General features: G+C 47.6%; 1 protein-coding gene across 1 annotated transcript in view; it reads right to left on the reverse strand.

The window, feature by feature from the left end:
• Nurf-38 (Inorganic pyrophosphatase Nurf-38) overlaps positions 1-26464 on the reverse strand; it is a 95083-nt gene that overhangs the window by 37598 nt on the left and 31021 nt on the right. Inside the window, exons 6-7 of the mRNA XM_075695221.1 lie at positions 24469-24595; positions 10993-11033 (exon numbers count right to left, since the gene is read on the reverse strand). Of these exons, the coding sequence (XP_075551336.1) occupies positions 10993-11033; positions 24469-24595 (168 nt within the window). The remainder of the gene's footprint in view (positions 1-10992; positions 11034-24468; positions 24596-26464) is intronic.

Here is a 26464-nt window from a genome sequence, read left to right on the forward strand (position 1 = left end):
CGCGAGAAATGTAAACAAGAGAGGAGAGCTGGCCCGATAGGCGGAGCAACGCCATGAGCAACGCCAACTTCTGGCTTCCCTTTAGCTATAGCTTCACAAAGAGTGATGTCAGGGCCTCTCCCGAGTTTCCTTCCTCCGTGAGTCGACGCGTCCAACAAACCATGCGGTGACTGTAATCACAGTGATAGTGAGAGCATTTTTCACGTATGGCCATCTATTGGCGGCCTCTCAAACTGGCGTGCGGCTTCTTGCAGCCAGTTCCATAGCCAAGCTCGGCCAAGCCCGGTCAAAACTCGTCAAAAACCAAAATGGCGGTTGGAGCGCGTTGCCGACTTTGTCATGTGTCGCAACCCGAACCCAGGCGGGTTCGGGTTGCGACACATCACGCGGGAACGTTTTCACAGCTACTACGTAAAAGCGGGGTTCCTTATACATTGGATCCTATGGAAGCTATGCCGTTACCGGATGAAAACGACGTAGCAGCCGGGAAAAACGCAGCAGTGAGGAACGTAACAGCGGGATTCTAGTGTAGTATAAAAGGGGAAAGAGCCTGGCGTGGCTTAGTGAGGGTTGTGTCGTGCTTGCTGACTGAGCGGTTGAGTTTCGGCGTAGTTCTAACGCTTGCTGGGAACGAGAACAAAAATGGCAACTCTCCCGAAGTCACTTTGCAGTGTCCTGTGTGAACCTGAACGTGAGAACGAGGCCTTCTCTGTGCGCTGCACTCAAGAAACGCCGAGGGACAACCGACTTCGGTTATGAGCATCATCGAGCGACATCCCTCCGGACAGCGGATGCAGTTCCCTGACCATCGGGATCTCCTTCTCCCGGTGGGGCAGTCTGTTACGTTTCGCCTCCGACGTGCGGTATAGCTGGCGCGGATGCAGCGAACGCCGGGGCTTCGTTCAAAGCGGCGGCCATTTTGGCCCGTTCAGTGCTGCCGCAACGCTTCCTGCCAAGCGCGTCCAGGCATGTTTCAATGCCACGTGTCTTCGTGTGTGTGTGTGTGTGTGTGCATGTGTGTGTGTGTGTGTGTGTGTGTGTGTGTGTGTGTGTGTGTGTGTGTGTGTGTGTGTGTGTGTGTGTGTGTGTGTGTGTGTGTGTGTGTGTGTGTGTGTGTGTGTACATGCTGGTGCCCACGCTTGTCAAAGCGCGGCAGCCGGGGAGAGGAGCTCCCCAACTGTGAAGCGAGGAGGTCTGACCGGCGCCGGCCCGGCAGATGCATCACTTCTCGTCTCAACGTGTCTGTGCGCCGCCGTCACGTGCGCCTCATCCCAAGGCGTTCCTTCTTGCCCTCGACTCCGAGAGTATAAAAGCAGCTGCCCCCGGACGCCAAGAGAGGCTTCAATTTCTTCCGTCGAGTAACGTGGTCTCCCATCTCTCCACTTCGGTCGACCTGACCGGCCGCTCTTTTGCGATGCTATAATAAACAAGTTGTTCTGTTAGCAGTCGACTCATCCTTTGCCAGGACCTTCGGATGCTTCCAGCTGTGCCCCAGGCTGCCAGGCCAACGCTATCCTTGGGGCTTGCGACCCATTTGCAACACCGCCAGCCTATATTGTTGCCTTTCGCCCTCCTCATGGTTCACCATGGTGCTGCAGAAATACTGATTTCAAACCCAAATTCATACACTTTGGCTTTGCACTGTGGCGAGACTATTGGTACCATCGAGTCTGAGGACGCTGATGCTATTGTGCATTTCCCTATGGCCGACGACGTAGATACTGCCAACGTAACAGCACTGACACCCCATGTGCCATCTAACCGAGTACCATCGGATGTTTTTTGTCGCTCCATTGCAGATGACCTCAAGCCGACACAATGTGAGCGGCTAATTACTCTTTTAAATGATTTCACGCCTCTTTTGACTGGAACCAAGCATCATTAGGCCACACAAGTACCGTCTCTCACCACATTGATACGGGACATCACGCACCATTATGCCAGCGTCCGTACTGTGTGTCATCCACCGAGTGTCGTGTCATCACTGAGCAAGTTGAAGACATGCTTGACCGTGGTGTTATCAAGCCATCCTGCAGCCCTTGGTCATCGCCCGTAGTACTCATTATGAAAAAAGATGGCTCGATTCGTTTCTGTGTGGACTATCGTCACCTCAACAAGATTACACGAAAAGATGTCTATCCTCTACCGCGCATAGATGATGCCCTGGATTGTCTACATGGTGCTGAATTCCTTTCTTCTTTGGACTTGCGATCGGGCTATTGGCAAGTGCCAGTGGATGAATCCAACCGCTCGAAAACAGCTTTCATTATGCCTGATGGCCTGTATGAGTTTAGCCATTCGGCCTCTGCAATGCGCCCACAATATTCAAAAGAATGATGGACAATATTCTGCGAGGCCTCAAATGGAAGACGTGCCTGTGTTATTTAGACGACGTGGTAGTTTTCTCCCCTGATTTCACCACTCACCTCTCTCGTCTACGCGAAGTCCTTACTTGCCTTGCCACCGCCGGCCTTCAACTTAAGTTGAAAAAATGCCGCTTCGGCGCCCGCCAGCTGACCATACTTGGCCATGTCGTTTCCAAAGACGGCGTCCTTCCTGACCCTGACAAACTTCGTGCTGTCGCAGAATTTCCGCGGCCGACTACACTGAAAGAGCTCCGAAGTTTTATCGGCCTTTGCTCTTATTTTCGACACTTTGTGCGCAATTTTGCCTGCATCATCGCTCCCCTGACGAAGCTCCTGGCTGGCCCAGGTGACCTTCGCGATTGGACTCCAGCATGTGACCAAACCAAGACTCCAGCATGTGACCAAGACGACCACTTTGCGTCGTCTGCTTACCTCACCGCCTGTTCTACGCCACTATGACCCGACTGCACCGACCGAAGTTCATACGGACGCCAGTGGCGTTGGTCTTGGAGCCGTCCTTGCGCAACGCAAGCCTGGCTTTCCGGAATATGTGGTTGCACATGCGAGTCGTGCCCTCACGAAGGCAGAAACCAATTATTCCGTCACAGAAAAAGAATGTTTGGCTATAGTTTGGGCGTTAAACGAATTTCGCCCTTACTTGTATGGCCATCCGTTCGATGTTGTGACAGACGACCACCACGCGCTCTGCTGGCTTGCGTCACTGAAAGACCCGTCAGGCCGTCTTGGACGTTGGGCTCTTCGGCTCCAAGAATTTGACATTCGCGTCATCTATCGATCCGGGCGCCAACATACTGATGCCGATGCACTCTCCCGATCGCCCATGCGATCCGACGAAACGCCACCCTCACCCATAGAGTGCCCGGTTGCTACACTTGCTGTTACTGACATGCCGTCCGAACAGAGGAAAGATCCGTGGATTGTGTCTCTCATCGACATTCTTCGCAGTTCTTCGACGGCTACATGCCCTCGAGCCCTTTGTCGCCAAGCCACCCATTTCGTGCTACGGGACGCCATCTTGTGCCGCCGAAACTATCAGCCAGACGGTCGCAAATGGCTGCTAGTCATCCCTCGCCATTTGCGCTCCGACATATGCACGTATTTCCACGCCGACCCACAACAAGCTCATGCTAGCGTCCTGAAAACCTACGAGCGGCTCCGCCAGCGCTACTACTGGCGCGGCATGTATTCTTATGTCCACAAATACATTCGGTCATGTGTAGCCTGTCAGCGACGCAAGACATCTCCTCATATGACAGGCCCTCTGCAACCTTTACCGTGTCCTGCACATCCTTTTGATCAGATTGGCATTGACCTTTATGGGCCTCTTCCATCCACTGCTAAAGGAAATCGTTGGATAATTGTCGCAGTAGACTATCTCACAAGATCTGCCGAAACTGCTGCACTTGCTTCGGCTGCTGCTCACGACGTCGCCGCATTCACGTACGGCATTTCATCTTACGGCATGGCGCACCGCGAGAACTGCTCAGCGATCGAGGCCGTGTCTTCTTGTCCGAAGTTATTAATGAGCTACTCGCCGTTTGCTGCACTATTCACCGCACCACTACGGCGTATCACCCACAGACTAACGGTCTAACGGAACGGTTCAACCACACTCTTGGTGACATGCTCACCATGTATGTTGCGTCTGATCATTCCAATTGGGACGATGTCCTCCCTTTTGTGACGTACGCGTATAATACCGCTGTTCAGGCTACCACAGGCTTCTCCCCATTTTTCCTTCTTTATGGACGTGAACCATCCACTACCCTCGACACCATGCTACCATATTATCCGGATGCCGCCTCTGAATTCACCCCTCTTTCCGAAGTTGCTCGCCATGCTGAAGAGTGCCGCCAACTGGCTTGCTCGTTCACGTCAGATACCCAAGGAATCCACAAAGATTGCCACGACAACGGGCAGCCCACACAGTCCTTCGCTGTGGACTCTCACGTCTGGCTTCAGCTGCCCTTCTAATCTCCAGGGCTTAGCCCCAAAGCTTGCTCCGAAATATCAGGGTCCGTACCGGATCGTCGCATGTACATCGCCGGTGAGTTATGTGGTCGAACCGTTGACGGCATCTTCGGACAAACGCCGCCGTGGCCGCGAGACGGTTCACGTCAGCCGCCTGAAGCCGTACCGCGACCCTCTTATCGTGTCATCACCTTAGGTTGTCAGGATGGCTCCTTTTCGCCGCGGGGGCAATTGTAGTGGGTAACATGCATGTGGCGCTGTGCGGACTGCCACCACTGCGGCACGAGACCCGAGCTCAGGCTGCTGATGCGAACAGCTAGGACTCGCGATCAAGAGCCACTCGCGATCCCGCGTACGAGCTGCAATAAACCCCCTTTCAGTTATTTAAAGTTATTGATGATTTTCTAATCAAATTGAATTGCCCTACCGGTGACAGGACTGTCAATGCCACTTGAAAATTACAATATCCTAATATGGTTAAAAAAACGCCGGAGTTGCCCTTTAACAGTGGTAGAACAAAGAATGTTGCCGAAGCCAACGCTTCAACAAGGGAAGACAAGTCCCCATATTCCTGTGAACCTCTGCACACACAGTACAGTCGCTGATCGCGAAATCAAACATGTTCGGCAATTCGGACCGTGTCGCAACACCGCCAATGGCCCCATAGACTTAAATGTGTAAAGACGACCAATATTTCGGACAGCAGCCAGCTCTACATTCAGTTATCCGCACCCTGCCTGTGGTTGTAATGTACGCTGACTCTGCTGCCATTATCTCCTCTGGCAACCTCGACAAGACATCAAGTATAGCCTCAGAGATATGAGACATCAAGTACGGCCTCTAACAGAGTTTCTCACCATAACACCTAGAGGGAAATCTGGCACCATCGTCTATGGGAGTTTCTTAAGGGGTGCTGTGCCGTCATGGGAATGACGTCTGCGAGGCTTGGTTTGGCTGGTGTTGTAAGAGGCTTGGTCTAAAATGTGGATATGGCTACACAAATTACGCGCTCTAAAAGTAAAACCTTCATAAAATGTTTCCATTCACGCAAATTGCATCTTTACTCACCTACAATGCATCATGAAGGGAAGAAAAGCAAGAACAGACGACAAACTGTTTCAACGCAAGCGCGAATCTTGTCGTCTGTCCTTCAACTTTAGCGGCCTGCTGATACTTCTTACATTTCATATCATTTTACATGCAACAACAAGTTCTCATAGTTAAACAAAACATGTTTTTGCGTAATATTAAAGCTAAAACAGCTTATTACGTGCTGTTTTAGTAGAAAATGAATCATTGTGACAGACGGAACAGTGCTTGCCTGGCTCTCCGAGAACAATGCCAATCCGAAGTCACAATATACCGGCATTCCCATGCATACCACTGCACAGCAGCGCCAGATTTCCCTCTAGGTAATATGGTGAGAAGCTCTATGGCCTCTGAGATTACACATTAGATGGTAATCTCTAAGGCCTTGCCTTGGTCGAAGAACTAAGCCTCGGAGATTTAACTGCAAATGCCAATCTTGGGAGGCTTTGCCTGTATTATAGGTTGCATGAACACCGTGATCCATCACATCCTATTTCGGCAACCCCGCGCACGGCCTGCTCTCAACATTCTGTTTGCTGAGTTAGCTTTTCGGACAGCGTTCCACTACTCCGAGCTCATTTGTTTGGTTTGCATTCCAGACAGCACTCTGCTGGCTCCAAGAAGTCTTTCTCGTGAGCGTATCACAGGCAGAGTCAAGTGGCACCAATAGTGCCCTTGCAGTCCGAATGAGCCCGGCTCAACAACTGAAGAGCCTGTACTGCCGCCTACCATAATGAGCTAAAATGCGGACATCATTGATGACCTGAAAGAGTGCGGTGTGCAGATTCTTGCTACCAACACATTTCGGCAGTGCTGTGTCGTCATGTGCCAAACTGAATGATGACGAAACAATTGAGTAAGTTCTCCCCCTATCAAACTGCAACTCTAACTAGGATGATGATTATGACGATGATGTGCCAGGTGCTCCAGAGCCTTCACATGCGGACCTGACTCAAGCTTTTGCAGTCCTTGCATTGGCGTACAGAAACAACACAAAACTGGGAGAAATACAGGTGGACTTAGTTGCATGTAAGCGGAAGTGCGTGCAGCAATGAACGGACCACTTCTTCCTTGCACAGGGGCCTTAAAAGGACCCTGAAACGATTTTGACGATTTTCTACAAACTTACTGAGTCGTTAGAGCAGGTCCTGCCGATATTTAATTGACGCATCCAAGTGCTCCGCGTAAAGTGTGCAATTTATTATAAAGTTTTAAAAATGTACATCGCTGCCGGTCGCAGCACACTGCTCGGCTGAATTTTCAGCTGCCCCTACCCATTTGACGTCATTCACCCAATTGATGTCAGTAGGGCGAGCTATCCAATTGGCTGCCCAGGGCTCGTCATCGATAATTTCTCCACCTTTAAGGTGAACAAATGTTTTTCGTAATAGTTGGAATGTGAGTTAATTTGTTTCTGTAAAAAGAAAGTAACAGAAAGAGAATGCACAAGAACAATTTCTAAGTACACTTAAGCATTTCCGGCACACAGCAAGTGTCGTCTGCTTGTGTTACAACGTGCTTCGTTTTGATGAGAGCTCTGCGGTCAGCGTCGGTCTCAGTCTTTTCGCGAGCACCATGGTTCGCCTTGGTTGCGTTGTGGGCTGCAAATGTAGTGCCTGGCAATATGTCAAGCTACGACATTGTGTCGCTCTGCAAGGCAGCAGACGAGCGGAGTGACTCCAGCGCATTGGACTGTTACTACAGTGAAACCTTGTTAAACCGTAGTTGGCCGGAGCTCGGAAAAACTACGGACTAAACGGTAGTGCTGCTTAACCGAAATAGCATGAGATTGCCCACTTACCTGTCAAAAACGAAACTCTGAGAGAGTGCGATGAAAGGGGAAGAAACATGCAGTATTTATTTACTTCGCATGACAAACGTGTTATCTTCGTTTGATGCTGTGGCGGCCTAGCAGCGACAACAGCGGCCTCAAACTTGCTGCAGCTGTGAGCCAGCTTTTCAGTCAGTCCCTACTTCTCGGCAAACACTCGCATGGCAGATTCCTCGTTGGCATTGCATATTCTCCATGCACAGGCACGGTAGCGTTTCAGAAGTCGGGGGGCACCTTTTCATTGCGGGGTGCTGTTCTCGTCGCGACAATTGCATTCATGAGGGTGACGTAACGTGCAGCTTCTGCCACTGTTGGGCCTGAATCGCACGTGCTGTCGCTTTCCATGTCGTCCTTATCACTGTCACTAGGCGACACTTCGGCAACAGAGGCAACGATGGCGAAAAGTCAGACCTCGTAGCCGACATGTTCGCGGTCGCAGCAGCACTGCCGAGCAACTTCTTCCATTACAAATGCCGCACACCGTAATCAACAGTAGACCCATGCCACGTGCCAGCGCCGACTTTGCGCGTCACGTTCGATAGCACAAACGATGTCTAATTTTTCTTCTAAGCACCCGGCGTCTTTTTTATCCGAGTTTCGGCATGACGGGAGTTCTCACTTGCACGACACCACAACGCTCCCTGACACGGCACTGAAATGATGTTGATGTTGATGTGGCTTCACGCGCAAAAGCACAGGGTGCTTGGAGGTCATTGTGCTGATCTCTGAGGCTTGTTGTTCTGCCGAGCCGCCAGATGGAGACGACGCACCGCTGTATTTGCGCGACGTGTTAACCGATCCGTACGCAATAAGCTGGTACGGTTTATGTGGATACAAAACACATTACATTCAGTGGCCGCTGAGTCGGGGATTTCACTTCACTACATTTAAAACAAAACTACTGTTTAAGCGGGTATGGTTTAACGAGGTTTTACTGTATCCGATCGGCACGAGGATTTGCGCATTTGCGGCCGTCACTTTACACCAGAGGATTACTACCACAATAGCGTTTCGCTAGTCCGGTATTCGGATGAACACAAGCGCAATGGGACAGCGCCTGGCTGTTTGACCGTGCCGTTTCACGAGATGAGCAGAAGCGCGAACATGAATGGTCTGCCTGGTGCAGCCGCCTGGTGGCACAGTGCTCAACCAAACACAGTGGCAGTACGTAAGTGTATTCTTCATTGCTGCTGGTGTAAATATTTGACAAGATCGTAATCGATAACACATTGTTTCTGTAAATGTTTAAAGGGGCCCTAAAACGACTGGAACAAATTTTGTAGACGCGTAGGGTACAGCTAAAGTTAATCATTTGCACCACAAGTGAAACATCTCATATTAAGAGAGCTACGGATGAGTACACGTTACCCTCCTCCATAGCCATGCATTTTCTCCTCAACTCTTTAGCCAAGTGATCGGGGCTAAGCTCCGCCTTCACTGGCTCTGTGTCATAGTGGCACGTCGTGTCGTCGACTTCCGTTTCTCTAGGAGCGAGCGCGCGAAGCCTCTCCAAACTCTCTGCCAGCTGCTTGGCAGTCGACCACAAGCGAGAGCTATCGAAGCAGCGTGCGTTGCGAGCATTCTGTCGCAGCACCAAATGTATCTGGTATTCTGGTAACCGAGCTGGGCGTTTCAACAGAACGGCGCAGGCATAAACTCAAGCTGAAGGAACTTTAGCGTAGACGTACGTGCGCTGCCTGATCGGTCTCTAAGGTCCAGCCAACCGTTGGCGCAGAGCTTAACCAGCCAAACAAAGTGCTAATATTCCTCTAACCAAGTGTAAAACATTTTAAACATTTGTGAAAACAATGTGTTAACGATTACACTCCTGGGAAAAATTTGCACCATCAGCAAATAAGAATACATTTCGTTACTGCTACTGTGTGGTTGAGCTCTATGCCACCAGGTGGCTGCACCATGCAGACCATTCACATTTGCGCTTCTGCTCATCCTGTGAAACGGCACGGTCCGGTGGCCAGGCCCTGTCCCCTTGCCCTTGCGTTTACCCTAATACCGGACTCATGAAATGCTATTGCGTTAGTAATAGTGCGTTAGTGTTAGTAGTAGTGACGGCCGCAAACACGAAAATCCTGGCGCTGATCGAATAGCAGCAGTCCGATGCGCTGCAGCCAGTTCGCTCGTCTGCGGGCCTTGCAGAGGGACATGATGTCGCAGCTTGACATATTGCCAGTCGCTACGTTTGCAGTCCACGTCCAAAACGCAGCAAAGTCAAATCGTAGTGCTCGCGAAAAGACTGAGACCGACTCTGACTGCGGAGCTCTCATCAAAATGGAGCATGTTGTAACGCAAGCAGACGACGGTTGCTGTATGCCAGAAGTGCTTAAGTGTAGTGAGAAATTGTTTTTGTGCATTCTATTTCTGTTACTTTCTTTTTATAGAAACAAATTAACTAACATTCCAACTATTACAAACATCATTTGTTCACCATAAAGGTGGAAAAATTATCGATGACGCGCCCTGGGCAGCCAATCGGATAGTTCGTCCTACTGACGTCAATTGGGTGAATGACGTCAAATGGGTAGGGGCGGCTGGAAATTCCTCTGAGCTGTGTGCTGCGATCGGCAGCGATGTACATTTTTAAAACCTTATAATAAACTACATGCTTTACGCGGAGTCCTTTGATCCGTCAATTAATGATCAGAATGACCTACTCTAACGACTCAGTACATTTGTACAAAATCGGCAAAATTGTCTCGGGTCCCTTAAAAATGTTTTACACTCAGTTAGAGCAATATTAGCTCTTTGTTTGGCTGGTTAAGCTCTGCGCCAACGGGTGGCTAGACCGTGTAGAGCGATGAGGCTGCTCACGTACGTCTACGCTAAAGTTCTTTCATCAGCTTGAGTTTATGCCTCCACCATTCCGTCGAAATGTCCAGCTCACCTGTAGGTACCAAAATACCAGACACATTCGGCGCTGCGACAGAATGCTCGTAATGCACGCTGCTTCGATAGATCTTGCTTGGGGTCAACTGCCTAGCAGCTGGCAGAGAGGTTGGAAAGGCTTCGCGCATTCGCTTGTAGAGAAACGCAAGTAGATTGCACGACGTGCCATCATTGTATCATACATAACATACAAACAACCAGCACCAATGCGGACAAAGGGTTTCCTGTGAAAGCAGAGCATGTAATACAGTGCCCAGAAATGTATCACACAGCAAAAGATGGAGAGAGAGAGTGAAAAAGCAATTGGGAGATAGGGGTCGTTCACCATGTGGGTTATCAACTCCAATATGGCAGAAGGCAGGTGGGGAATGTTGCTTGCAAGAGCTGGTCATGGCAATGGAAAAAAAGCTTCTGCTGTGGGAATAGTAACTTACCTCTTTGCACAATCGCCTCACCACATTTTATTTGCTTCTACCTCTGCTGTCACATAAACTCTTTCAAAAATTATTGTGGTTGAACGCACGCTGGACAGCACTTTACAACATACAATGTCAACGAGAAGCAGAGAGGCTAACCAGACGTGCGCCTTGTTAACCTTGCAGCCTTTTCTTGCTATTCTGATGAATCCTAGTGAAGAGCCCTTTAATGTATACATGTTTGTAACTTAAGTTCAAGGCGTAAAGCAAACAAATGGCACAAGCTATGTAGTCGCAACTCTTCTGCAGTGTTGCAGACATCACAAGGCTTTAGGCTTATGCTCTATCGGTTCAGCACAAAGGTTACAATGGGCAATTGATATAATCTACTTGCCTTCAGAAGGCCAGGCATGTGCTTTTCAATATCTCCAACATCTGCAATGCAAACAAAATATGTGCCTCAGTTATATAAAATAACTAATGCACAGTGCATTTCCTCCCAGCACAAAGCCGAATGTAAATTTACAGCTAAGGTGCTTTGACCATATGAAGCAGCACAGTGAATGCAGATGCACACCTGATGAACACTTATCAGTAAAAGTAACCTCCATTGGTACAGTTGGACCTCAATATAACGAATTATCAGCTAGAATACAGTACAGTCAATGCCCAATTTTTTTTACTGCCTAGGGGCTGAAAAGACGTCTGAAAAATCTGGCAGTCTGAAAGAATAAACGAATGCCTGCTACTGCCCCCGAGGGCTCAAACCGCCACAGGTACGTCTGAAGCAGCTCTGAAGTACACTTATTACAGTACACTTATTAGGTGTATAGGTGCTTGTACTGCCACAGGAGACGGCGAGTGCATAAGTGGATCAATCGTGGCATGCTTCACCACGTAATACCACTGTATTGCAGCAAATCTGACTTTCAGGAACCGGCATTATGCAATGTTTGACCCTTACTGTGCTTTCTATACTTCGAAGCCATCATCAAGGATGACAAAAGCGAAGTCCGCACCATTGCTGACAGTGGCAAATTCTTTAAATGAAAAACATGGCACCAAACTGCAGGAAGCTTGGTAGCAAACATCAAAGCAGCTAGGCCTAGCTGTGGCGATGCCTACGGCTGCCAGCACATGAGCGTGCAGAAGTGCCGATTAGAAGCTGCAAGATAATAAAAAATTGCAGCAACGGTGGCTTTGATTAATGCCGTTTCAGACCTGCACTCATGGCAAATAGTCCGGAAAATCGGATGGCAAGACGTTTTCGCGTCTGAAATTTCAGGTGTTCTTTTACGCTGGTTTATGGTATACGTGATGGTACCGCAAAGATATTCGGATGATCAGTTGTTGACTGTAAATGTCAAATTTAGTTTGCTATACTTTGTAATAATGGGTCTTCCACAACTTCAATGCAACCAAAAATGCAAGATATGACGCATCTCTTACAGAGAATAGTATTTTTTTGCTAGCAGCATAAAAATGTATTCTGGCACTAAAAATGTCAAAGCCTAAGCAAGAGCACCTTGTAATGGTAGTTTCCTGCATGTTGGATTCATGTGCAAAAGTATGCATTCTGGATGTGTAAGTACGTGCCTCAGCAAATGGCTTGGCCTGTCTAGCTTAAGTCAGCAGCCAGCTTCTGCTAATCCCACATGATCATACAGACCACACTATACCGCATAGCTTTATGTTTACGAATACGAAAAATGCCTTGCAATTTAGTATTTATGTGCTGCTGTGTATGGGCACTGCAAGTCACTGAGAAGCCAGCAAAAACAGAGAGATGTAGTGTCCAATTTTCCAGCAAACACAAACAGAGTGGGTGTTTCACTGGATGAGTGGAGGTGCAAGTGTGAACGCCCTGCATGGTGCAGCCACCTGGTGGCACAGAGCCCAACCAGACAAACAAAGCTGATATGTCAGTAACCAACTTTATGCTGCTGGTGTAAATTTTCAGCAGAAACACGATCATGCAGCTGCTGAGAATTTACACCAGCAGCGAAGTCAAATATACACTTGGTTACTGCAATATCAGCTCTGTGCTTGTTTGGTTGAGCTCTGTGCCACCAGGTGGCTGCACCATGCAGGCCATTCACGTTGGCACCACTGCTTATCCAGTAAAACACCCAGCCCGCTTGCATTTACCGGAATATAGTAATGGACACGCTAAAACTGCCTATTGCCTATCTGCCCACCAAGCAGCCAGATGGGCAAGTCGGCAATTAGGCAAGTGCGGACACGAGCCTCTCCAGTTCGCTTGTCAATGGGTACCGATACATGGCATCATGCCTTTTCTTTATTTTGCATAGACCATGATTGCGGATTTGTTTACATTGATATCAGTGTGTGTGTTATAACAAATACAGTAGAACCTTGTTCATACATTGTGGAGAAAAAAAAAATGAGAAAGAATGTATACTAACCGAGTAAAATACAACCTGAAGTAAAAAAAAAGTTTGGCAGGTTCCCCAACTGTAGTTGATATCTACATAAACCAAAGCATGACATGAATCGTTGTAGCACGAGACTCAGACACATGCTGTCATCATTTTTGCAGCTTCGGCAAGCTTACGTTTGCGTGCCTCGAATTCGGCCAGACTTGGCAGCGTTTTTGAGCGGGGCATTTTGGCAGGAAATTTTGATGTGCCGTCTTAGTAAAAATTGTTGGGGCGCGAGACTGCGCGTTGACCTGGTTGGGCCAAGGCATAGTTTATGACCACAGAAAACCAAAACAAAACGAGCTGATCAGCGACACCGGAATACAATGCCGCCAGAACGAAACATGACACTCGCAGCAACGAACGGTAGCGCTTTTGGGCCACTGCCTATTTGGGTAGCCACCAACATTTTTGAAATGTTGGAAAAAAAATTAATACAGTCGAACCCGACTATATCGAACTCATTTGCATTGAATTTTCCCGTATATCAAACAATTTCTGAACACCGTAATGTTACAATGAGAATATATAGCAAAAAGTATGGTTAAGTCGAACAAAAATAGCAGCCGTACAGGATATATTGAACTTCAAGCCCCACAAAATTGTCCCAGAAGTTGGCAACCCCACACGGCGGCTGGGCCAGCTGCCGACACGACCGTCCCAGACAAAGTGGTTTAGCCCAACTGAGCATGTGCAGCACTGCTCTTGCTTCCTCAGGCAGCCACCCCAGAAAAAGTGGTTTGGCACAGCTTTCACTCTCACACAGACATGTGCGCCTGCGTGCGATCACCTCAACTGCCTCAGTGTCCAGTTGGTTCAGTTGCAAGATTGTGTGCATTGTCACGCCCTCAGAACGCAGTGCTCGTCCGCTCTTTTAAGAGATGGCTGCCGTCAAACGGCAGAATTTGAGAATATCCGCAAAGATAGAGATTATCGGAAGAGTTGAACACGGAGAAAAGAAGTCGAATGTCGCCGCAGCGTACAACATCCCAAGAAGCACGTTGAGTACGCTATTAAGAAATAAGGCCAACATTAGGGCTAAGGAGGACAAGAGGCCTGGTGCTACTGGCCCCCGACGAGTATGCATGGCTGCATAAGAAGGCGTGGAGGCAGCAGTGTATAAGTGATTCCGTTATGTTAGGTCGCGAAACATCCCTGTTTCTGACCCCATAATTGAGCAGAAAGCAAAGGATCTTGCTTTCTTTCTCAACAGATCCGACTTCAAAGGTGGTTCAGGTTGGCTGCAACGTTTCAAAGAGCACCACAGCATTGTCAGCCGGGCTGTCACCGGTGAAAGCCGCGCAGTGAATGTCAGGAGCGTGAACAAATGGATTGAAGAAAATTGGAGCAACATCACGACAAGACACCATCCCAGTGATACATTTAATGCTGATGAGACGGCTTTGTTCTGGCTCCCAAACAAAACGCTGGCATGTCGCGATAACATGTCCCACGGCGGGAAAGGGGGATGAAGGTCATAAAGCTTTTTTTTTATTTTTCAACATATGTTGCTTAAATTTTGTAAGCGGATATACTGTAGAATGCCGATTTCAAATATGTATTTAGATTTCAAATATCTTACTTAGAAGAAAAGATATGACAGAATATAATAGTCCTAAATGGGTTATTTCTTACAGGCCTTTCTAGTAATTTCTCATTAAAATAAAGTGTTTTTAAGAATATGCAGACGTTTCCAAAGGCCCACTGCACATCCTAAAGCTAAGCAAATAGCAATAAAGTAATTGTGATTAGCACAAATAAATACCAAAGTTGGGAAGAAAAAACAATGTGGCAGTAATTAGCCTACATTTTATCTAATTAATAATCTATCACATCTCAGAAAAAATGGAAAGCTTTAGGACGTAGCTGTGATATTACTAAAAAACAATTATACCTAGTTTCCTGAAATCAGTTGATGCAAACATTATCAAAACTTCCGTAAGGCAAAAGCACTTGACGAAAAAAAAAAACAAAGTTGAGAAAATTGCATTTAAAGTTTTACTGCCACTACCTCTTTTGTCTATTGAACATATAGAAAACTTTTAGGCTCTAGCATGTTGCCCAGGCGTTGCTGAGCACAAGAACACCAAATTTACTGAAATAGATTCATAAGGCAAAGGCACTTGACAGAAAAACATCCAGGAAGTCACCTTGAAGTTTTCACTTTCAAGCGTCGCCCCTTAAACGGAACTGCTGCCAGCCTCTACGGAATGCCAGCCTCACGATTGGTTGGTTTTGTATTCATGCAATGCTCTTGAAACATGAAACTTTCAGGACACATCTAATCTTGTGTGCTGCTTACAAATATGCAATTAAGTTTTTTTCTAAAGTCAATAAGAAAAGTAGTTACAATTTTTCTTTTGTGTTAAAAATTTGGCATGTGACTTGCAAAAAATGTACTGCAACAGGATAGCTAAAAGTCAACAAGTATGTTCCTGGATGTTCAAATACTACAAGTTAGTACTTGGATGTTTGTATCTGTACTTCAGCCAAAGCTATGAAATTCTAAAGTTGCATGCAGCTTTACAAATGTGAATTCTTTTTCGTAATTTCTACAGGATTTCAAAATATTTCAGTGTCCTAAGACACTATATAATAGTTATTGTGCACTCTCTGACTCCCCTGCATTCAGGGTAAAAAAGAATGACATTAACTGAATGAGTAAAAGGGGCATAGTGCTGATCCCAACATTTGACACTTTGAAAAAGCTATACTTGAGAAAAACAAAAAGCTAGAAAAGAAACTAGGAAAATATAAATTTTAAGCTTCAGAACTGGGAAATATTAATTACAATATAATTGACAATGCAAAATTATTCCGCTGATGTAGACATGTGGCACACATGTAGGCTCCTAACAGAATCTGGAATGCCCCAGCACGAACCTGCATACGCGCAAGAGGCACGGGAATACAGTAAAATCTCGTTACTACGAACACCACATTAACGAACTTTTCAGATTTACGATTTTTTTTTAAATCCCCGCCAAAATGCCTATATTTTCAATGTAAAAATCTTTAAGTATTACGAATTTCAGATTACCGAATATTTCAGAATAACGTACGTAATTTAATCCTGTAATCACCAAGATGCTTCGTTATTACGAAGTTCCGTTGAAGTTTTGGTACCGAATCTCCGAGGCTTACACCTATCATCATCATCCGCAGCAGCAGCAGCAGCCACGCTCTGGGGAACCAGTCTCAACGGTACAGCACCAGCAGCATCGGCATCAGCGTGAGCATCACGTATGGTCATGTTCGGACTCTCCTACTACGTCGTAGGCCTAGCGTCACCACGTTGTTAGCGATCAGTACGAGCTGCGAAGTTATCGGTGCTGTGATTGTGTTGTCTTTTCACTTTGCTGACAATGAGTTCTCCTGGCCCCCGCGTTAAAAAGAAGTGTCGCCAGTTTTCGCTCACAGAAAAAGTGGACATTTTGATGCAGCTGAATGCTAGAAGAAAGCAAGTCGACCCGTGCAGGGAGCGTCAACAATGGCAATGATGATCAAGGATTGGTAAAAGATCATGAAATTGCATCGAGAGTCACAGCTGGCTCCCTCAAGAAAATGCTTGCGACTTGGCAACTACCAGAACCTTGACAACGCCGTCCTCATGTGGTTTAAGGACGCCAGACAAAATGATGTGCCCTTGTCAGGCCCGATTATTCAAGAGAAGTCGCTACAGTTCGTGGCCACCTTGTGCCCTTGTCATGCCCGATTATTCAAGAGAAGGCGCTACAGTTCGTGGCCGCCTTGGACATCTCCGGTTTCGATGCAAGTGCCGGATGGCTTTACCGCTTCCGGCAAAGGAATGACATTGCGTGGCAGGTTGCTTGTGGCGAAGAAAAGGCAGCAGATGCAGAGAGTGCGGTTGCCTGGTGGAATGAGCGCTTTCAAGAGACCATCGACTCTTTCTCTCTAGACTATGTTTTTAACGGCAATGAAACGGCATTCTTTTATCAGTTGTTGCCTGATAAAACAATAAACTTCAAAGGTGACAGGTGCAAGGGTGGAAAGAAATCATGTCTCCGCGTATCGGTTGTGTTCTGCTGCAACTCCACAGGCATGGAAAAACTCAAGCCACTAGTTGTTGGCAAGTCTGCTAAGTCGTGCTTCTTGAAATATTGTCTCGTTGCCTTGCGACTACCGAGCCAACAAAAAAGCCTGGATGACGCGAGAATTGTTCACTCAGTGGCTGCTGCAGCTCGACGACACAATGAAGAAGACAGAAAAATTCTCCTCATCATTGACAATTGCTCGGCGCATATCGTGAACGTGCGATTGAGCAATGTGCAACTTGAATTTACGCCCCCTAATAGTACTTCTTTGCTCCAACCTTTGGACCAGGGCATCATTAGATGTGTGAAGGCCGAATTTTGGAAGCGTCTTGTGCAGCGCTTCCTGATCAATATTTGACTGACGCTGCCCGCACAGGTAAACATCCGTCAAGCTGCACAAATGCTTACAGGGTCGTGGTGGAAGGTGAAGGCAAGCACGATCAGCAATTGCTGGCAAAAGGCAGGCCTTTTAAAGGCTTCACCTATGCCACAAGACTGAGAGGACACAGAGGAGCTCAACCCAGAACTGTGGAATGAGCTTACCAAGAAGCTCCCCGTCGACACCGCGGTGACCTTTGATGATTACAGTGACAGTGACAGCGTGGCAACTACATCCGTGGAACTCGCCAACGAAGACATCGTGAATAAAGTGCGTGAGCAAGAAGATTGCAGTAGTGATGAAGACTATGCCGACACTGGAACAACCCACGAAAAGGAAGAGACTGTTTCCAGCTCAGATGTTTTAGTTTTTCTAGAAAAGACACTATCATTCCTCGGGCGCTGTAAAGATGTCCCCGATGATGATCAGAGGAAGGTCAAGGATGTGGAGGTGTTCGTCCTGCAGCGCTTGCTGTTTACTCGGCAGAAGAAGATTACAGACTTCTTCAAGCAATAAATTGCAGTTAAACTGTGCCCAGCGTTCTCGTTTATTATTTACATACGCACACGTACATCTGTTGCAAAGGTATGTAATTTTCATTGTTGTGTTACATTACTGACATGAAAATATTGGTCTTTCAGTACTACAATAATTCAAATGAACTAGTTAAATTTGGTGGTCCCGCGAAGTTCGTTGTAACGAGATTCTACCGTACCGTATTTACTCAAATCTAACGCGCACCTTTTTTCCGATAAAATGGGTTAAAAAATTGCATGCGTGTTAGAATTGAGTACGACCCTAAATTCACGTTACCATATCGCCATCGACATTAGAAAAATGGCCACCTCGTACGCGCTTCTAACCTAGCTGCCGTAGCTTCCTCCATGTGCATACCTCCACGTCATACAGTTAAACCTGGATGTAACGAACCTATATGTAACGAATTCCTGGATTTAACGAAGTTTTTGAATTCCCCAACGCTGCCCCCATTGAAGCCCATGTATTTTCGACCTTGATGTAACGAACGCGTTGCGGCGGTTAGCCTTGATTTAACGAACTCCCAAAGCTGATCAGTCATTACTTTTTGCACTTTTAAGGAAAATTCGGCCGAAGAAATGCTCTAGATTATTGAATATTAATATTGTAAGGAGCCAGCAGCGATGCGAATGCCAGGGATTGCCGCTACCGAGCAAAGTTAGCGATGATGATTATGATGATGGCGGCAACTAGCGCCGCTCCGTGCCTAACGTAGCAGTCTTTTCAGGCTTTGCTTGTCTAGCGTGACACCAGGTGGCATTGGTATCGGCAGCTGATTTCTCTTTCAGATTTATTTTGTTTCGTATGGATTTGAGAACAAGCATTCTTATTTTGTGATTTTCATTTGTTTCAACGGCTTAGACACACTTATGTGTAACAATTCACTTGAAAAGCAACGCTGATAGCCGGTTCTTTCATTGCCAGGGCGCGGGAAGGGAGAGGGGGAGGGACGATGACGAACGACATGCGCCACTTTTTTTTCTTTCTCTATGGATGCGTTGCATTCGCCATTTTGAGTGTTGTCCTGCGTTCTGCACGTGTGCGTGTATCAACTGTACTCTGGTACTGGTTTGTCCGACTTGTTTTGGAGGTGCTAGGCCTGCCTGTCGGCGTGTAGTCGTGCGTCTCCGCTTCTAACTACGTCGTCGGTTGGTCGTGATGAGTTCTACTGCCAGAAAACGAAAAGTTCTGTCTTTTGAAGACAAACTCGCAATTTTAAATGCAGTCTCCGCGGGCGAGAAGAAGAAGGACGTTGCCACCCGTTTCAGCATTCCAGCGAGCACACTATCAACGATTTTGAGTGCGGAACACAGCATCAGAAACGCAGTGGAGTCGGGAACAAGCTCGAAGAAAAAGAGACTGAAGCTGTCCACATACACTGATGTGGACAAGGCAGTGTTCACGTGGTTTTTGGACACGAGAGCCAGAAATGTGCCCATAAGTGGCGCGATCTTACAACAGAAGGCAAAGGATTTTGCGTGTATCTTGGGCCATGATGATTTCAAGGCAAGCAACGGGTGGCTGCAGGGATTTAAGAGCCGGCATGGTGTCGTCGGAAGAGTAATCAGCGGCGAATCTGCCTCCGCAGACAGCGATGCTGCTGCTTCGTGGGTGGCTGACAAGCTGCCTGGAATCCTGAGTCGCTTCGAGGAGGCTGATGTCTACAATGCCGACGAGACAGCTCTATTTTATCAGATGCTTCCGGGCCGCACGCTAGCGCTAAAAGGCGATGACTGCCGCGGCGGAAAGCAGAGCAAGCTCCGCATAACGATTCTGCTGTGTGCCAACCTCGACGGCACAGACAAGCAAGTCCCGCTAGTTGTCGGCAAAAGTGCCCGTCCCAGGTGTTTTAAGGGAACGAAGCGTATGCCCGTGAAGTATGTGGCGAATTCCAAAGCGTGGATGACTCGGCCAATATTTTCTGAGTGGTTGAAGGAATTTAACCAGGACGTTAAGCGGCAAGGCCGTCAAGTTTGCCTACTGCTGGACAATTGCTCGGCGCACCACGTCGAAGGCCTGCAGCTGTCGAACATCGAACTGCATTACTTCCCGGCCAACTGCACGTCCCTAATACAGCCCCTGGACAAAGGGGTCATTAACAGTTTTAAATGCTGTTACCGGCGCCGACTAATCCTGAAGATACTTCTCGACATCCGTCTGGAACGGGAGATGAAGATCGACATTTATCAAGCAGTCGAGATGCTTGCTGCCTCCTGGCAAGAGGTCAGGGCAGAAGTTATCGCGAATTGCTTTTTAAAGGCCGGAATAACCAAAAACGCACGGGCTGGTGCCGACGAGGAGGAGGAGGAAGACCTTTCAACTCCGTCCGATGTGGCTGAAGCGTGGAACGAGCTATGTACTAACGGTGGTGTACCCGACGACGTTGAACTGACTGACTTTTTGTTTGCCGACAACGCCGCCGTGGCTACAGAAGAAATGTCTGATGCAGCAGTAGCTGAAAGCGTGCAAAATCCCGATGGTGGTGATGATGGTGCTTGTGAGGCAGATCCGTGTGACGTGCCTACTACAAAGGAGGTGATGAACGCAATGGACGTTATGCACCGTTTCGTCGGCTCACTCGACGATGAAGGAGCTCTACACGATTTAGCTTCTTTGGAGCGGCGTGTTGTGCCTTCACTCGTGCCGAAGAAGCAAGCGGAAATTACGCGGTTTTTTGGTGTAAAATAAATGCTTGAAGGGTGAGTTCACCTTCACGGATATATTGAGCTATTTGGTTTCGTTTCTGCATCATTCGTACGAGCCTTCACGCGAAACCTGCATGTAACGAAAAATTGCGAGCTTTTGTCAACTTCGTTATATCCAGGTTTAACTGTACATGTAACCAGGCACTGGTGTAACCTAGTCTACCGCCCGTCTTCCTGTTTTCTGCATTTATTCAATCAGCATGGAAGTGCCAACTGCGAAGACACGCCGAGTCCACCATGATGCCGCATTTAAAAGGAAAGTTATCATGTGGGCGGAGACGGACGGAAATCAGGCGACCATTACAGGCATTCGGAGTTCCCGAAACATGCGTACGGGACTGGTGCAAACAGAAGGAGAATATTTTCCTCAGCAAAGCAACAAGGAAGGGTTTCAGTGGACTGAAGCAGGGCCGCTTCGCCGAAATAGAAGAGCTGCTCGTGGAATACGTGCAAGAGCAGCGAGCGGCACAGCAGCCTGTGACGACCGATTAGGTCAAAGTGCGGGCGATGCAGTTAGCCCTACAGAAAGGGCTAACATAAAAGCAAGCAGGTGCTGGCTATCAAATTTTATGGAAAGAAAAGGCTTTTTTCTTCAAAGGCAGACAGGGATATGCCAAAGATTGCCCGAAGAATATTAAGAGAAACTGCACAGTTTTCAGGGGTACGTTTTGAAGTTGTGCCATAGAGACGGCTACCACTTCAATCAGATGTCGATCGATGCCGCTCTACTTTGAAATGCCTACCACCACAACTGTTGAAATGAAGGGGGCGAAGCAAATGTGCGTTTTGTATTCCGGCCACGAAAAAACTAGAGTCACCACAATGCTTTGTTGCACTGCGGATGGGCACAAGCTGCCCCGGTATCTTATCTTCAGACAGAAGATGCTGCTGAAAGGAATCGTGTTTCCAAGTGGCGTGATTGTGCACGCAAAGGAAAAAGGTTGGATGACCACGAACTTGATCACTGACTGGATTGATAATGTTCGGTGGAAGAGACCCGGCGGCAGTTTGGGTCTGCGTGGGATGCTTGTGCTCAACGCTTTCAGGTGCCACCTTGACCAGCGCATCAAGGACGAGCTGGCTGCATGCAACACTGACCTTGTCGTGATACCTGGCAGCACGACATTGCAGCTCCAGCCACTCGATATTTGTTTGAACAAGCCCATGAAAGATAGAATTCGGGCGCTCTACATCGAATTTTTTTGGTCCCGGCAAACGGGTGCAAGTTACAATCGAGGGCGCATTAGAATTGAGTAAATACGGTAGGCATCGGACACATCGTCTGCGGTCTCCAAAGTAAACCTACAAGCGGTGATAGAGGGCAATGGTCAGGTTCACTGCTGTGTTATTGTAGATGAGACTGCGCCACACAGTGACTTATCTCCGGCGCGATCTTGTCGCCTTGTCTGAACCTTGGGATAACCACCTCATCCTTCTTGCCGTAGGAAGCAGAGATGACTTGCACTTCGCTTTTCGTGGACGCATGTTCAGTTTGAAACTTTTTTTTAGTGAAGGTCGATTTGCTGCTTACATTCGTAATACGATGAACAAAAAAACGGCGCATCAGCTGTTTTCGAAGCGACCCACTGCCAGGCCTAGCAGACAAGCTTGACTGCTAGGCCTAGTTGCCATAGCAACAGCCAACCAGAAGGTGCCTCTCAGTGCATTGGCACACTGAGCCAATAGGAGGGCTGCGTGCATCGCGAGCTTCGTCCCGCCGGCCCCCGACTGCTTTACATTTGCGCTTTTTCTATGCAGCCATTGTCGCCGAGGATGCGAAGAACTGAAAGGCAGAACTTTGAGCTTTCGAACAATACCAAGATAGCGGCATTCAGCGGCGGGAAAGACGAGAAATAGCTATGTGAACTCCAGTGTTTCTGCGCGATTTTGGGGTCGTTTGTCGCCATCCGCGTTGACAAAATAATTTTTTTTTTTACACTTAGGGTGCATCTTGCGGCAAATCGTTTTGATACAGTGTAGATTAGGCATTACAGATGCCGAAACAAGTAGTTCCGAAAAATCTATTTTTTTTCGCAATTTTCGGTTTTTGAAACCCGCGTCCCCCCTTAACAATGCTTTAATATCGGTCAGTGTTGCTCGTCACCAACGTTGATGGATCAACCAGTCTTCGACCACTCGTGATTGGAAAAAGCAAATCGCCGCGGCGCCTAGAGAATGCACACTCTGTTCCAGTTACCTACAGATCCAACAGAAAAGCTTGGATGACAAGCGAACATTTTGTAAAGTGGCTGAAGTCCTGGGACGACAACCTGGTAAGCAAAGGCAGAAAGGTCTGCTTACTCATTGATAATTGTTCTGCTCACCATTGTAAGGTCAGCCAACATTGAGCTTCACTTCCTGCCACCGAACACAATGTCGGTGCTGCAGCCTTTAGACCAAAGTGTCATTCGTGCACTGAAGGCGGGCTACAGAAAGTGCCTTGTGCAACAGCTATTGCTAAATCTTTGTACTGGCCGGGAGTTGAAAATTGACCTCCTGGGTGCAATAGCAATGTTGAATGTGTCGTGGAACGACATCAAAAAAGAAATGATTCCAAATTGTTCCCGCCATTGTGGACTCTGTGTTTCCTGCGAGGCTGGCGCCAGTTCATCTAAAAATTTCGTTGAACCCCTCGGCATCGATGAACCACTCCAGGAACTCGACGATTTGTTAAGACAGCTGTCCGAGTTTCCGGATGCCGTTTGTGATAAGACTGTGACTACAGACTCTGTCTCCGTTAACGAAAATGTTGCGACTACCGGAAAGCTCGCTGATGAAGACATTGTTGCCGATCTTGCTTGGGATCTCGCCGGCGACAGTGACACCGAGGACCCAACGAGTTACGACCTGCCCACGTGTTCTGATGCACTTCATGCGCCGAGTGTTGTTCGCCACCACTGCTCATCCATAGAAGGCTGTGTGCTCAGCTGTTCCCAGTCACTCGACAACGTTGAAAAGTGTATCCTAAGAAACGCTTTCAAAGTGAAGAAGCACAAGAAGATCGGTGACTATTTCTCACGCTAATATGTCCGTGGTACATGTATTTAGAAAGTAAAGAACACTTTTTAATGAGGTGCATTTTGTACATTGTAAATTTCTGTAAACATTCTATACTGAATTACACGATATATCGAACTAATTCCAGTTTTTTAGCGAGTTCGATATATGCGAGTTTGACTGTATGGTGTGGTACTGTATGACAAAAACCTGCAGTAAGCTTTCAACTGCACTAGGCCACACATGCTATGAATCAGATAGGTGAACATGCTTATAGCAATATGGCAGGCGACGATAGCTGTAAATGCAATGCGCGACGACTACAAGAAATTTGCTGGTACTGGAAGAGGAAACCAAGTGCATGACGGCATTTTCATGTGACTGAGTGCTTCATACTTTTTCTTGTTCACGTGGGATCTCGCAGCCAGAAAACATATCATACGGTCTCAGGTTGGCTAAATTACCGAACATTAGTGCCGAAAAATCATTTTTTCCGAAAACATATTAACCATTCAAAAGAAACGTAACTGCAATGGGTCATTTTCTGTGTTTTCAATCACGAACGTTGGCGGCAGAAAATCGTACGAAATGGGATTGTATGAAAGAGCTTCTACTTTATTCGGTATAACAAGCTATTCAGCATCAGATGCAACTTCATTATCTTTGTGGTTCGAATAATAGCAGAGAATAGGTGTACAGTACTAGTATAAGCACCTCTACAGTGCTGCAGAAAAACGTAAAATAGTCCTAGCTCACCATTTAGCTCCTTGGCCAGGGGATCTTTGACATCAATAGCAAGCAGCTTCCAGTCAGTTTCCCCTTCGTCTACGAGTGCCACAACACCAAGGACCTTCACTTGAATTACCTCGCCTCGCTTGGCCACCTGGAACAGAGGAGAACGTCATGAACCAAGTGTATTAGTTTATACACACTATAAAGAAATCTCAGCTAACATTTACACTACCATTACATAATTTCATGCAAACAGTCTACTGAATACACAGTATATTGACATCAGTACTATTTATTAGGCTTGTGCAAATATCCTACATTCCAGACATGTACCCAGAGGAGGGTAGCATACACCCCACCCCCTTTCCCGCCCACGCCACCACTCGTCACACACATTCCTAAAGCGCCGACAAATCAATCTATTTGGCGGTCAACATTTTCCTGCCTTTTACAACAAAAGCTGTATATGACTAACCTTCTGTAGTTTTTTCAGCTTCAGTCAACGGAAAAAATAATTATGTGGGCAGATCCTGGTGACAGCACAGAAAGGGTCCAAGCTCAATGGCACAGACCCCTGTGAGCTCAGGAACCTGTAACGCACCCTTCGGGATCATCGGGATGGTCCCACGTATGCGGAGCGCTTAACGTCTGCGTCACTTTTGGCGCGGGTGGGCCTGGTATTGCACTATCTTCGGGATCGGCCCACGTATGGGGACTGCTTGAGGTGTATCCAGACGACGGACCACGGACCTGTTTTGGCCCACGGACAGGGCGACACGTCACGTTTACTTCCTGTCTGTCAGGGCCGCGCCGGGTCCGCGTGAAATGCGAGGGCATTTTTTATGGCGGCAGCTTACGGACTGTTTAGGGCCTTTGAAGTTACCAGGTCTGGCAACAGCGCAACACTGGTAGTATTCGGCAGCCAAATCAGCATCGCCACCATACACACGAGCCGCAGCGCGCGACAAATTGGTTTTTCACAAGCTGCTGCGACCATGCATTGTGGTCAGATGACGCCACATTTTACTTTTTGGTCTTGGTCTAACAATTTCCTACTTTGTAGGGCAGCATCTGGGATGACTTCTTGAGGTGTCCGAAAAAAGAACTTCTGTGGATCAAGATTTGCAAGGAGATGTCCCCAACCCGCCCCCCCATCGCAGCATCCACCACATTAATCTCGGAAGCAGTGCATTGCAATGAGTTCGCGGAGCTGCGGGGTCGAGAGTATCTCTACCGGGCCGTGCTGTTGTCTGCTCTTCGGGTCCACCGTGTGGATGCTGTCACGAGAAGGGCCAAGCATGGTCGACCCCACGTGACCGGTCCGCGGCCCGGTCTGTGGTCCGTCATTTGGTTAATGCCTGCGTCACCTTCGCCGCAGGTTGGCCCGGCATTGCACTACCTTAGGGCCTACCTGCGGCGGAGGTGAAGCACTTTGCTTTTCGTTTGAGAGCTTTGACTGTCGCCAGCTTTCGCTGCCATTCCATCTTCAGAGTGGAATGGTAGTAAATTTTTTCACTCCTTTTGGATGGCGGTAGTTATCGGCATCTCCTGGGGTGCGAAGGCCAGTTTTCTCATCGATTCGGTGCCCGTGCGATCAACTGGAGTTGCGTGCAGTTGTCACCACCTATTCAACGACAACGCGAAGCACTGTTGCTTCGTTAGTCCAACCATCTTTGTTTAGACTGATCCAGGGACCAGGAAAGGGATTCGGTTTGTAGTCGGCTGGTCTGCATGTTTGTGGAACGAGTTGCAGTCGGAGAGAACGTCAGTTGCATTTAACTTTTCCTTTTGCTTCATTATTTCCTCGAGTGACCGCTCGCTGTGACGCTGGCAGATTGTCAGAACCATATACCCGCGATATAGGCTAGATAAGGTGGAAAATAAAATAATGAAAACAGCGTCCATCTTCAAGCCATGCAATAACCGTTAAACCCATAAACAATATGACTGTCATCTGTTACCTCTGTCTGGATTTTCCCTAATTGTACAGCACTTTTCATGCAAAATTGGCAACTGGAAA

Source organism: Dermacentor variabilis, chromosome 1 (assembly GCF_050947875.1).
Source record: "Dermacentor variabilis isolate Ectoservices chromosome 1, ASM5094787v1, whole genome shotgun sequence".
In the NCBI taxonomy this organism is placed as follows: domain Eukaryota; kingdom Metazoa; phylum Arthropoda; class Arachnida; order Ixodida; family Ixodidae; genus Dermacentor; species Dermacentor variabilis.